The sequence below is a fragment of the Acyrthosiphon pisum genome, chromosome X (genome assembly GCF_005508785.2).
Source record: "Acyrthosiphon pisum isolate AL4f chromosome X, pea_aphid_22Mar2018_4r6ur, whole genome shotgun sequence".
Classification (NCBI taxonomy): Eukaryota; Metazoa; Arthropoda; class Insecta; order Hemiptera; family Aphididae; genus Acyrthosiphon; species Acyrthosiphon pisum.
This window is the reverse complement of record NC_042493.1, coordinates 130,447,992-130,460,431: the sequence shown is the minus strand read 5'-3', so window position 1 is coordinate 130,460,431 and position 12,440 is coordinate 130,447,992. Positions and strand designations below refer to the sequence as shown.

The following is a 12,440-nucleotide window of genomic DNA, read 5'->3' as shown; positions in this document are numbered from 1 at the left end:
AATGACGGCGTAATGAAATGAGTGGCGAGAGGACGTCGCGTGAGTCGAAGGGAGTAATACGCCCAATGCCCATCGAGTCGTATTTGGCGAAAAATGGTGAACAACATTATTTACGATATAGTAATCAGAAGTGGTCTAGACACGATTTCCTTACTTGAATTGTGTATAGACACAACACGAAATATCGGGGCCAGACCAAATTTTATAAAAAACAGTACTACATACCCATTACCCATTACCCACGGTACCTATATACTATATGGTACCTAAAATGGTGTATATTGCTCCTCCTGCACAGGAAATCCACAACAGACAACAGAACCGATTGATGGGAAAATTCCTCCTTGAGATTCAATTTACGGCCTCCCATCGAGTATCGATACAAAAATATCTGAAAACAATCTGTTTTTCAATATTTTCGTTTATAAAAAAATATCCAACTTTGTTTGGTGGTAAAAATAGAAGTCGAATATCAATATAGCATTATTTTTTATATTACAGGAAATAACACTGAATTTTTTTATGTAATCACTAGAGTTAGGATGTTGATGACTTTTGCATTTTTTTCCTTTTATTCTGTACAATGCTATCCTAGCTAAAAATTTGTTTCATGCTCCCTTGATGCAAAATATTCTAATTTTATTTTGCATTTTTTGCATTTTTAGCTATAAATGCATTTTTTTTGTTTTTTAACGTCATTTTTCAACATTTTTAGGTCATTTTTTCATCTTTTAGGGCATTTTTTGTACTTTTTATACAATGTGGGGCATTTTTCACAAATTATAGATTTTAGGGCAAATGTTACACCCAAGTTTGGAAACAAATTTAATTTGTTTAAAATCTAACTTTGGATTTGGACTATTAGTAAACAATAATTTTAATATTATTAATGTGGGTTTTCGTTACTATTACACCCATTATTATACCCATATCTCTAATAAAAATTATTATTTATAATTTATATATAATATATTTATAAATTATAAATAAGTTTTTTTCACTTAATTAGTATTTTAGATAATTTTTAAGGTCATTTTTTGAAGTGTTTAGGGCTTTTTGCACTTTTTTAGGGCATTTTTGTGTGTTTTTTAGGTCATCAACATCCTAACTCTAGTAATCACCATTTAATCTTAAATTCAGGAAAGTACCTACGGTACCCATGTATTCGTATATCATACTACGATGACATAAATAATTAAAAAATATTTTATAAAATGCGCATGTGCTTACTTCCAGATCCGATCGTAACGAAATAATATAGGTAATTCGTTTTTAAACGAAAACCATAACCATAAATAAATATCATATAATATATTGACTTTGTTATTGTTTCGGCATAAGGGAAATTAATTATTTTATTTTCAAATCGACAGTTTTAAAACGGTTATTTGTTTGTTTCAATACCTACAGTATAGGTGTGTAAGTATGCAAATATATGATTTGCATTGTAATATGAATAGAGAAATAGTATCACCATTTCAACGTCACAAGTTCATCGCTTCCTCCCCCTTTAGTGGACGCACAGGCCCTCGAACTGGTATCAACATTTTTAACTGCAACTTTATATAATGCAATTAGAACAATTTCAACTCGCAGCACAACCATAGGCTTTGATTAATGATTTCATATATTATATTTTATTTAAAACCACCTTGTGCACAAAAGAAAAATAATCATCAGGTAGGTACTTATAATTTCATTGAAGTGTATTCAATATTGAATTTAAAGTTGCGTTGTGATATGTGGCTGACAAACTCTTAACTAGATGAGATAAAATATTATGTGAAATGTATTATATTTTAGTATATAAATGGATGGATGTGCGTCCGTTCCGATCTCGAGGTCTAAAAACAGCCGTGAAAGGGTTCTTTAATTAGTTTGTTGGCCATTTCATGGAAGATTTTGAGGTCCTGCAGTTATCAATAAAACAGTAGGGTTAATAATATATATATTATACACATAAATACATAGATCTGCTGTCATAAGCCGTAAGTCTGCAACCCCCAAAACATAACTTTTCAGGAAACAAAAAAACAAATTTTCAACACTAAATTAGTCTTTATAGTCATAAAAATAATAATTTTTTTTAACATTAAAAATATGATCTGTTATCGTTTTTTTTACAAGGAAACTATATTGAACACAAAAACAAGTTTATTGACAACTTTTTATTGATTTAATGGCTTATATAGGTATACGTATCAGAGAACGAAAAGCAGTACATAAGTACACTGTCTTGTATTCGTAATTACTGCCAAATGCTATCTGATATCATTGGCATATTATTATGTGCTCAAAGTGATGCAAATATCATTTAGAATTTTAGATATTTAAATAAGTTGTAACAACGTATGCATTTTAATATTAGCTTAGCTCATAGATATTTAATGTTTACATGTTATACCTACTGGTATGACGAGAAAAATACGAGGGGGGGGGAAGATTAAAATGTAGCACTTTGAAAACTAAGGATTTAATAACCCAGAAATAAGTATAATTACGATAGTGTACATTATTTTTTGAAATTAAGAGAATGTCCTCACACTATTTGTTTTCTCTCTCTGGGCCACGCGCAACGTAAACAAAATCATTTTTTCTAAATTTTCAATTAATCTTTGAGTAATATCAACCATTACAAAAAAGATAGAAAATAATATTTCTGAGGGGATGACATATCGATTTGTCTAAATATTGTCTCAAAACAATTTATACATGATTTAAATTTACAAAAATTTTTTGTTTATTTTGAAAGTCAAATACAAATATAAAATAAAATACATATAAAATCGATAGCTGGTCTTTCCCTCAAAAATATTATTCTCTATCTTTTTTGTCATGGGTAATTTTACTCTAAGATTACTTAAAATCATAGAAAAAATGATTCTGCGTTAATGCATTTTGTCTATGTTGCGCGTGGGCCAAAGAGAAAAAACGAATAGTGCGCTGACGTCCTCTTAAGAAAATGTTATTCCTTATCAAGTGACCACATAGTACAAATATTAATTCTAATTCGAGAGCAATATTAAATTTAAACCAAAACCATAAATTTTGTTAAATATACTGTTCTGTAAATACAATAATTACTGGGAAGAAAAATCACTACTTCAGATCACATACGACTTTTTGTTCTAGTATTTGGACATTCGGTGCAAATTTGCTTCTTATCTAAATAATTTGATAACTGTATGAATTTCTTTCGAGAAAAACCATTATTTTTCTACGGAAATCGATAAAGAATTGAAATATCCACCGATGGACATCAAAAACTAGATATTTTCAAATATGGAGTTACGACACCATAGTGGCTTATGACAGCAGAATTAATAACAAAAGTTGTCGGTCATGATGAAATCCGATAGATCACTCTATAATTTTTCTTTATGAACAGCGTTTAACGTTTGAATACAGATTATACCAGCAGGCAGCAGCTATGTATTTAATACTATAAAATATAATTTAAACCATAACATTTAATAGAAAAGTTAACTTCATTATATTCAAGTGACATCGTTTATATTATAATTTTAATTTTTAATAATAAATACCTGTAAATAAAAATGTATTTGTTATATCATAATAGATTTAAAAGATACGGGGTCTATGATTTGAAATTTATAGTAATTTATAGATATTAATATTAACATAATATTGTATTTGGAAAAATTTTCCGAGTTTAAAAAGTGCCTATAGATAAAATAAACTAAATATCATATATATTTTATTTTATATTCTTGTACCTATTCTATATTTTATATTTATAGTACCTACGAAAAGTTTAGTAGGTATCTCATAAACTACTCTTTCGAATTTATTTTGGATGCATCGTCATAAAAGTTTCTCTTGTTTGATAAACAAGAAGTTTTTACTCATATAGCTGGTACCTTTAAAAAAGTAATTTTTATTTACCTTTAAGTATTTCTAAAATATACCTATTGTTCATTAATATACCTAAATAATAATTGAAAAAAAAAATTGGGATAAAATATGTATTATAATTAAAGGATGTTTTTTGGGGAATCCCACTGTTATACGTACCTAAATTGCAAAACGCACTAGAATATTAAAACTAATGTACGCTTATGCTATTATTTAACTATTATATAAGCCTTATATAATAGTTAAATAATACTACGAGTTGATAATGCACAATTCGAAAATGACGAATACACCTTACGTAGGTACCTACTGTTCATTCACGACTACTACTGCTATTGCGTTCCAAATATATTATTATTGGTCATTACTAGGGCTCGGAAGTTGATGACCTTAAAAACAATAAAAAATGACCTAAAAAAAATGCGAATATGACATGAAAATGAAAAAAAATGTCCTAAAAAATTGAAAATATTAGTTTTTTACTAATAAAAATACATTTTTTTAAAAATATTTTTCTCTATTTTACTATAAAATTCTATATAAATTTATCAAAGCTTCGAATTGCTTAAAATATGACAAAAATGTCCTTAAAAAAAGAAATAAAATAATAAAATGTAGGTATAATAATATTCACTACAATACGACAACGATAAATGTAATCAGCGAGATAAAATCAGATAGGTACTAACTTAGTCTGTGGTAATTTCCAAGTTTTAAGTCATCGGCATATCGGTCGACAAGAAACGATAAGAAGTAAACCATTGTGAAATCAGTAAAAATGACTAAAAATGTGGGAAAATTACCTAAAAATGTCAAAAAAATGCAAAATAAAAATTAGTTATTCAGATTCACACGCTAATGAAACACATTTGTGGCCAGGAGAGCATCGTCTAAAAAGTTCTAAAAAAAAATGCTCAACTTCCGATCCCTAGTCATACCTCATTACAATTCAACACTATTCGGTAGACGCAATAATATTGGGTTATCGATAATGCGATAATGCTGTAACGACATTTCCAAAATTTGGAATCCAAATCTCCGATTCAAGTATATTTTGTACGAGTATAACGCGACTTTAAGTAATACTAACATAATAGTGAAATATTTGTTTGGAATAGTTATGGCATTTCATCAAAATTATTGTTGATTTAAAAACATCAATATTTACCATGCGGCTCGCGCCTCCCTCGCCAAAAGCTCGCGCCTCCCAGAGGAGGCGCGCCTCACATTTTGGGAACCGCTGATATAAGGTATATATATGTTCAAAAGTAAAAAATCAAAACTATTCAAATTTGACGTGGACTTTACTTTAGGGGGGGGGGGGGGGGGGTGGAGTATTTTCATTGTGACCGTATTATCTCCATTAAGACCGGTTTGTAGTAAGCGTATTCTGTTCACGTTCAATCATATTGTAAGAGCAATAATAATCCGTTGATATTATTAATTCAACGGGATAACTTACTTGAAGATTGTTTATATTCATCTTGGTCATTGTGTTTAAGGGTACGTCGTTTATTTTGACTGGTAAGTGTGATCGTGGTAGGTGTAGTCCAATTTTTTTGTTATGTTCGTTCATTTTTCGTTTTAGATTTCTCCCGTGTTTGTGATAATCGAAAACACAACTTTCTCCGAATTTCAGTTCCCTGTATATTATACCCATTTGTTCAACTTCTGACGGAATATTTTTACACTGAATTTTTTCAAATTCTTTGACATACGACCGCGGATAGTGTTTTTTCGGCTTTTATTGTACAATAATTCATTAAAATATACATTCAAAAACAACTGACGATACGATAAGTATTATCTTACCTTTTCCTTGTTGATTTTAAGCAATCTTTCTGCTTTCAGCCTTTGAGCAACGACGGGATGCTCTAGGACAGACTTATTTGCAATTAACGGACTTATTTTTTTTTTTAACACCAATTCCAGTTCGAATTCTTTTTGTAGTTTCTATACAATAACAAATGTTAAAGCGTAAATATATTCATATTATGTAATATGTGTAAATGTTTAAGTATACAGTATGATATAATATACTGAGTATATATTATGATCATAACGAAATTGATATATTTATGATTCACCATCATTTCCTTCATTTGACTCATCATCTCTCGCATATAGTTATTTTTTATTTCCGAACCTAATTGTATCATGCTATTTGCATCTTTGATTTTTACTATGCCATTCGGAACTACCTTCGATAAATATTTGTCTATTTTTCCAAACCTACACAAATATTGGTGAAAATAGTTACCGATTTTTATTTCTATTTAAAATATATTAGGTATGTAGATTTATATTTAAGTATTTGAGATTACCATCCTATTTCCAAAATATTTTCCTTGTCTATTACATTTGTTTTGATTGCCATTTTCTTTGTCGCACTAAAATCGATCAAAGCTGAGAAAAATTCTTAAAATTCTGATTTTAAAATCTTTAAAAATATAATAATATTATTTTATAATTAACTATAATACTATAGTAACTATAGTTTTTTTAATAAACTATTTTCATCTCGGTCAAACCAATATTTATGTTTGAGCTCCTGTGGAGAGTGATGGGTTATTTATTATTTTGAATCATTCGATGAAAATCTAATAATTAAATTTTTGAAAATATTGACCACAAAAATTCGATATACAATAAAAAAAAAAAAAATCGTGGTTGAACTGGTTTAAAATTATTATACAAACAATTTTAACGTAACATATAATATGTTTAAATGTTTAATTATACACAGGTAACACGTTATCTATAATAATTATTAATATACTTCAACACTATACACGACATGGCCAATACCGGCTTTAGTCAATATTGGCCATAAATTCATACCTAGGGCTAGGATTTGATAGCAAAATAAATTCTTAAAAACGCATTTAAAATAGAAAAAATAGCTTTTATTTAATTTAAATAAAATAAAATAAATCTAGGTACAACCAAAAAATAAAACAATAAGTATCAACTTATTTATTGTAAATTTAAAATTTGTATTCAATTTATTATATATTATGTATTTATTTATTAATGTAACGTTGATTTAATAAATAATAGAAATAATAATAATAATAATAATAATAATACTGAAAAAAACCAATAATACACATAATATTTTAAAACTTACCTAACCTAACCTAACGATTTTTTAGTGTTGACCAAACCAAGAAGCATCTGAGTTTTTATAATGTTATTTTATTTTATTTTTTTTATTTTAATCGAAAAAGACAAAAATACATACATTATTATTTAGTAACATTTCCGATTATCTCTCTCCTTTAAGCAGAGCTTGTGTTGGGGAAAGAGAGTTATTATATAATACATGATACAATTATTATAATTATAGAATTTACAAGATATAAATTATAAGTTCTAAGTACGTATAAAGCTAAATATACAAATATAGTTTAGAAATTTTATCAAGAAAATGTACATGATAAAGAAATAAATATAAAATAAACATATTAGTCTACGATACACAAATAAAACTTCATAGATTGAATTTATAAAGCTTAGATATAAAATAAAATTATAGCAACTCATTATTTAACTCAATAAATAAATATTTATATACCAAGCCTTTAATATTAATCTTTTCATCCCCAAGTATTTTTTTTTTAAATTCAAAAGGCATAGAATTGAAAAATGTTGGTCCAAGATAATCTACAAAACATTGACCAAAAGATTTATTTGTATAATTAACAGTCAAGTCAAATCTCCTCAATTCTCTTTTATTGCTTAACTCTTTATGATATTTAACCGCAAGTACATAATAGCAATTTTTTTATACAAAAACTTATTGGCAAAACACCAAGTTCTCTATAGTTGGCTTTCGTAGATCCTTCTAGAGTGAATTTATTTAGGCAAATTCTGACTATATTATTTTGATTAACTACTAGTGCATTTAATATGTTATCTCGAAGGCCACCCCATACCAATAGACCATATTGGAAATTTGATTGATATAATGCAAAATATACTATTTTCATTGTTTGTTTAGGTACCTACCATGTTTTTGAGTTTGATCAATTTAAATGTAATAAAACGTAGCTTTCCTAATAAATTGTTAATATGAAAATTCCATTTTAAGTCGTTATCAAATATAACACCCAAATATCGAATTTTTCCAACTATATTAATTATTTTGCAGTTTTCCTGATTACATATTTTATTATTGACGCAGCCATGTACTGCTATAGTATTGAAGTTACAATCTGTTTTATTAATTGAAAATGGCATAAACACAGTTTTATCAACATTTAGAGATAGATTTCTATTGTTTAAAATGTTTATTATCTGATTGGAACCTCTGCAGGCTTTCTCGTATACCCCATCCCATGATTTGTGTGAGAATAGAAGACAATAGTGTCATCAGCGTAAGTAACTATCGACCCATCAAAATTAATATTACAAATTTCGTTAGTATATATTATAAATAGAATGGGTCCAAGAACACTACCTTGAGGTACACCATTTTTAATTCCATATGTATGTTATTATATGTATTGTTTTTTCTTTTTTATAAATATATTTGTATGATATAATAAATTATAAATCGAATAAATTCTGATCCGGATTATGAAATTAAATATATATATTGTAATATTATTCAAAAGAGTTAAAAGTTAAAAATTATAAGACAACAAATATTAAAAAATATAATCGTTTTCCAAAAATGTCGTTTCGTAGTGACTTATAACCATTAACTATGTATAAGAAGTATATATTCAAAAACTTTAGTGTTTTCTAAAATAATGAGTATCTTACGTTAAAATTATCTTTCTATCACACTCCATGCTAAAATAACATTTGCTACGAAATCCTAGCTTTACATACTTAATAACAATATTAACAGTCGCGTTTTTCGCATCGAATAAATACCATATACAAGCAGACGATTTTGGCCGGTGATGTTCACACTCGCATTGTTCGGCACCGGATTCTGCGTCTTGGAAGTTCGGGAAAGTCTACGAGTCCAGTTTCACCAAAACAATTATATTGTCCACGTCGTATTTGTGCTCCGAGGCGCCGTTTCCGTCGGTGACCATTTGTGAACCGAGCAGAGTGTACGATCCCGTGATCAAAGCATTGTAAGTTGTAAGCATTCGGAATAATAATATAATAATGTATAATAATGGATTATATCGAGGAACGAAATTTAAAAATATGTCTTGTCGTTGCGTTTCGAGGTATGACAACTCTTCCGGCCGTCCTGGTTTCGTATGCCACTGTTGGAAGATTTTGTCAAAATAAAAAAATTCGCAAGATACTGCGACGTGCTGAACAAACTCAACAGCAGCGACATGCTACTGAAGGTGATGTTTGTTTACGATAAGTGGTATAATATTATATAATAGTATTCAGGGTCGTAGATACCGGGGTTCAAACCTCCCTCACAACATGAAGAGTAATAAAATGTATTTACGAAAATTTAAAACTACTAACATAATAATATATTTAAGATTTTATTTTTAGATTCTGAGTGAAACGATGAATGTATTGATTTTACAATGGTGTGTGTATTAGATTCTGAGTGGAACGATGAATGTATTGATTTTACAATGATTGGGGGGTCAAAAGTAAAAATTTCCCAGTAGTTTTCAAAAGCGACGTGAAAAACAAAAGAAAAATTAAGGAAAAACGGGAATTTTTACGCAAAATCGATTTTTAACAAAATCGATTTTGGTTTTTGGTGTAACTCTAAAACAAATGACCGTAGATATATGAAATTTTCACAGGTTGTTTATATTTGCATTTTCTATACACGGTAAAATCTTGAAAATATTTTGATTTATTTTGAGCTCTTTACGGACATTTTCATTTTCCATTTTTTTTTAGTTTTTTTTCTATAAATATCAATGAAATTTTATTTGTTGGTTAAAAAAGCTTGAAAATTTAATAGAAGGTTCTTGTTATATTGTTTCAAAGGCAGATAAAAAAAAATTATAAATCCATAGTCACAGTTTTTTTTTTATTAGCATTTAAAGTTCAAAAATTTACAAAAATATGAAAAAAACACGAAAATTAGCAAATTATTTTAAGCTAATAATTTCGTAAACATTTTTATTTTTAAATCAAAGATTTGAAAATGTAATACAAGATTTCGCAAACGTTTGTCTACCATTAAAAAAAAATATATCTACAAGCAAGTCAAATAAAATTTTTATGAGCGTTTGAAATTCATATTTCCACAACATTCGATATTCACTCGATTTCTCACGTAATGATTTTCTTATTTTGTTGTAATTAAAAAACGAATGACTGTAGATACTTGAAAATTTTACCGAATGTTTATATTAGCATTTTCTATATACGATAACATTTTGAAAATTATATGACTCTTTTTGAGCTGTGTACAGACATGGTCAGTTTTCAATTTTTTTAGTTTTTTTTTCTATAAATATCAATAAAGTTTTATCTGTTGGGTCAAAAAGTGTAAAAATTTAATACAAGGCTCCTGATATATTGTTACAATAGCAGTTGATAAATATTAAAAATACATCGGCACAGTTTTTTTTATAAGCATTTAGAGATCGAATTTTTAAAGGATTTAATATAGATACTTGTATATTTTAAAAAATTAATGTTTCAGAAATATAGTAAAAATATATTGGAGTAGGTTATTAGTATACATTATGTTATTTGGTATTAGAAAGACTTAAATAGTTAACCTAACCATTAATTAATCATATAAATAATAAACTAGGTATAGGATCATAACCAAATACAGTTTTAATGTTTAGAAAACCATGTAAACATTTAAATTATTAATTATGTATATTCTTATAACGTATCTACTATACAAAGCGTGACTAAAGTCTATATTAATGAAACTTATGTATATAATATTAAAAAAGGTGAGTAAGTGGATGTCGCTCTGCTGTACAGTTGGGTCCAAGTTGGTCACTGTATAATGGATGGTATAACATTTGAATTCAATGATATAATATCATGGCCATTGGCCATGTTTCCAAGGGTCTTTATAAATAAAAACCTGACTTGTGTCATGTAAATGACACATTCATTCTTGAAATAATATTAACAACATAAAAATAAATAGGTATACAAAGATTTTATTAAAAAGTTAACTGTCTAGTATACATACTACTTTTGTTGGTACTTTTACAATTTACATAATATATACATTTTACCATTATGGCTGTATAAAGTTCTTTTAATATACGTAATTTATTATTATGATATTATTGGTATATTGCTTTGGGTGTTCGTATAATAATACTTGACTTGTAACACTTAGTCATCGCTCAAAAGAACATATTAATATAAAAATAAAAAAGGTGGGCAAGTGGGTGTCACTCTGCTGTACAGTAATTTACTAGTGTGCCACTGTAATGGATGGTGTTAAATTTTAATGCAATGATATAATATCATTGTATAAGAAAAACGATTCTGAGCGAAGATGGTCAGTCAGCTTATGATATTATTAAATATATTTGATGATATTATTGAGAATAAAGTAATTTATAAATAACCAGTTTATGTGGAACCTTGTGTTAAATTTTCATTCCTTAACCATAAAAAATGTACATTTTTAACTATATAAAATCATTTTAGATTTCAACGGAGCGATGATTGCATTGATTTAACAATGATGTGTGTTTTTTTTATTTTTGTGTCCGTCATCACCATTTAGGACAGTAAAAATGCTTAGATTTTCTTCAAAAGTATATTTTCTGATAGTAAAGTGAATCTAGTTGGTGCATTCGGGAGGTCAAAATTTAAATTTCCAATTAGTTTTCAAAAGCGCCGTGAAAAACAAAAAAAAAATTAAGGAAACCGTGAATTCCTACGTACAATCGATTTTGGTTTTCGGTGTAACTCTAAAACAAATGACCGCACATGATATTTTCACTGGTTGTTTATATTAGAATTTTCCATACACGATCAAATTTTCAAAATGTTTTGATTTTTTTTGAACTGTTTAAGGACATTTTTAGTTTTTTTTTTTCTATACATAGGTACCAATAAAATATTATTTGTGAAAAAGCTTGAAAAATTAATAGAAGGCTCCTAGTATATTGTTTCAGAGGCAGATAAAAAAAATTATAAATCCATAGTCACAGTTTTAGATTCTGAGTGGAACGATGAATGTATTGATTTTACAATGATGTGTGTTTTTTTTTTTATTTTTTTTTTAATTTTAATTTTTTTTTTTGTGTCTGTCATCACCTTTTAGGACAGTAAAAGTGCTAGGATTTTCTTCAACAGTACCTTTTCTGATAGGAAAGTGAATCTAGTTGGTACTTTGGGGGGTCAAAAGTAAAATTTTTCCTAAAGTTGTATTAGTAGTATATTACCAGTCTTGTTAAATATTCGAATACTTCTATTTAAATACTAGAATTTTCTGTTAAAACATTTTTTTTTTGAATTTCAAATACTTAAAAATTACTTTTTACTTGTATTTTTATTCTAGAATACTAAATACTTTTTTAGATTCTAAGTGGAACGATGAATGTAATGAATTTACAATGATGTGTTTTTATATATTTTTTTTTGTGTGTCTGTCATCACCTTTTAGGACAATAAAAGTGCTTGGATTT

General features: G+C 27.5%; 1 protein-coding gene across 1 annotated transcript; it reads right to left on the bottom strand.

Annotated features, from left to right (window-relative positions):
• Positions 1-1,652: 1,652 nt before the first annotated feature.
• On the bottom strand, positions 1,653-6,332 carry LOC100573070. Its single transcript, XM_003241946.4, has 5 exons — positions 6,201-6,332; positions 5,964-6,108; positions 5,689-5,829; positions 5,339-5,617; positions 1,653-1,910 (listed from the first exon to the last, which is right to left on the bottom strand). The coding sequence occupies exons 1-5, from the start codon at positions 6,251-6,253 to the stop codon at positions 1,845-1,847; spliced, it is 684 nt and encodes a 227-aa protein (XP_003241994.1). The 5' UTR covers positions 6,254-6,332; the 3' UTR covers positions 1,653-1,844.
• Between the last annotated feature and the right edge of the window lie 6,108 nt (positions 6,333-12,440).

Excerpts from the sequence above, each read along its gene's own strand:
- LOC100573070 (XM_003241946.4), bottom strand. The coding sequence starts at position 6,253 with ATGGCAATCAAAACAAATGTAATAGACAAGGAAAATATTTTGGAAATA. Across the intron at positions 6,109-6,200 it reads AATATTTTGGAAATAGGATG|GTTTGGAAAAATAGACAAAT; the intron begins GTAATCTCAAAT and ends ATATTTGTGTAG. Across the intron at positions 5,830-5,963 it reads GTCAAATGAAGGAAATGATG|AAACTACAAAAAGAATTCGA; the intron begins GTGAATCATAAA and ends GTTATTGTATAG.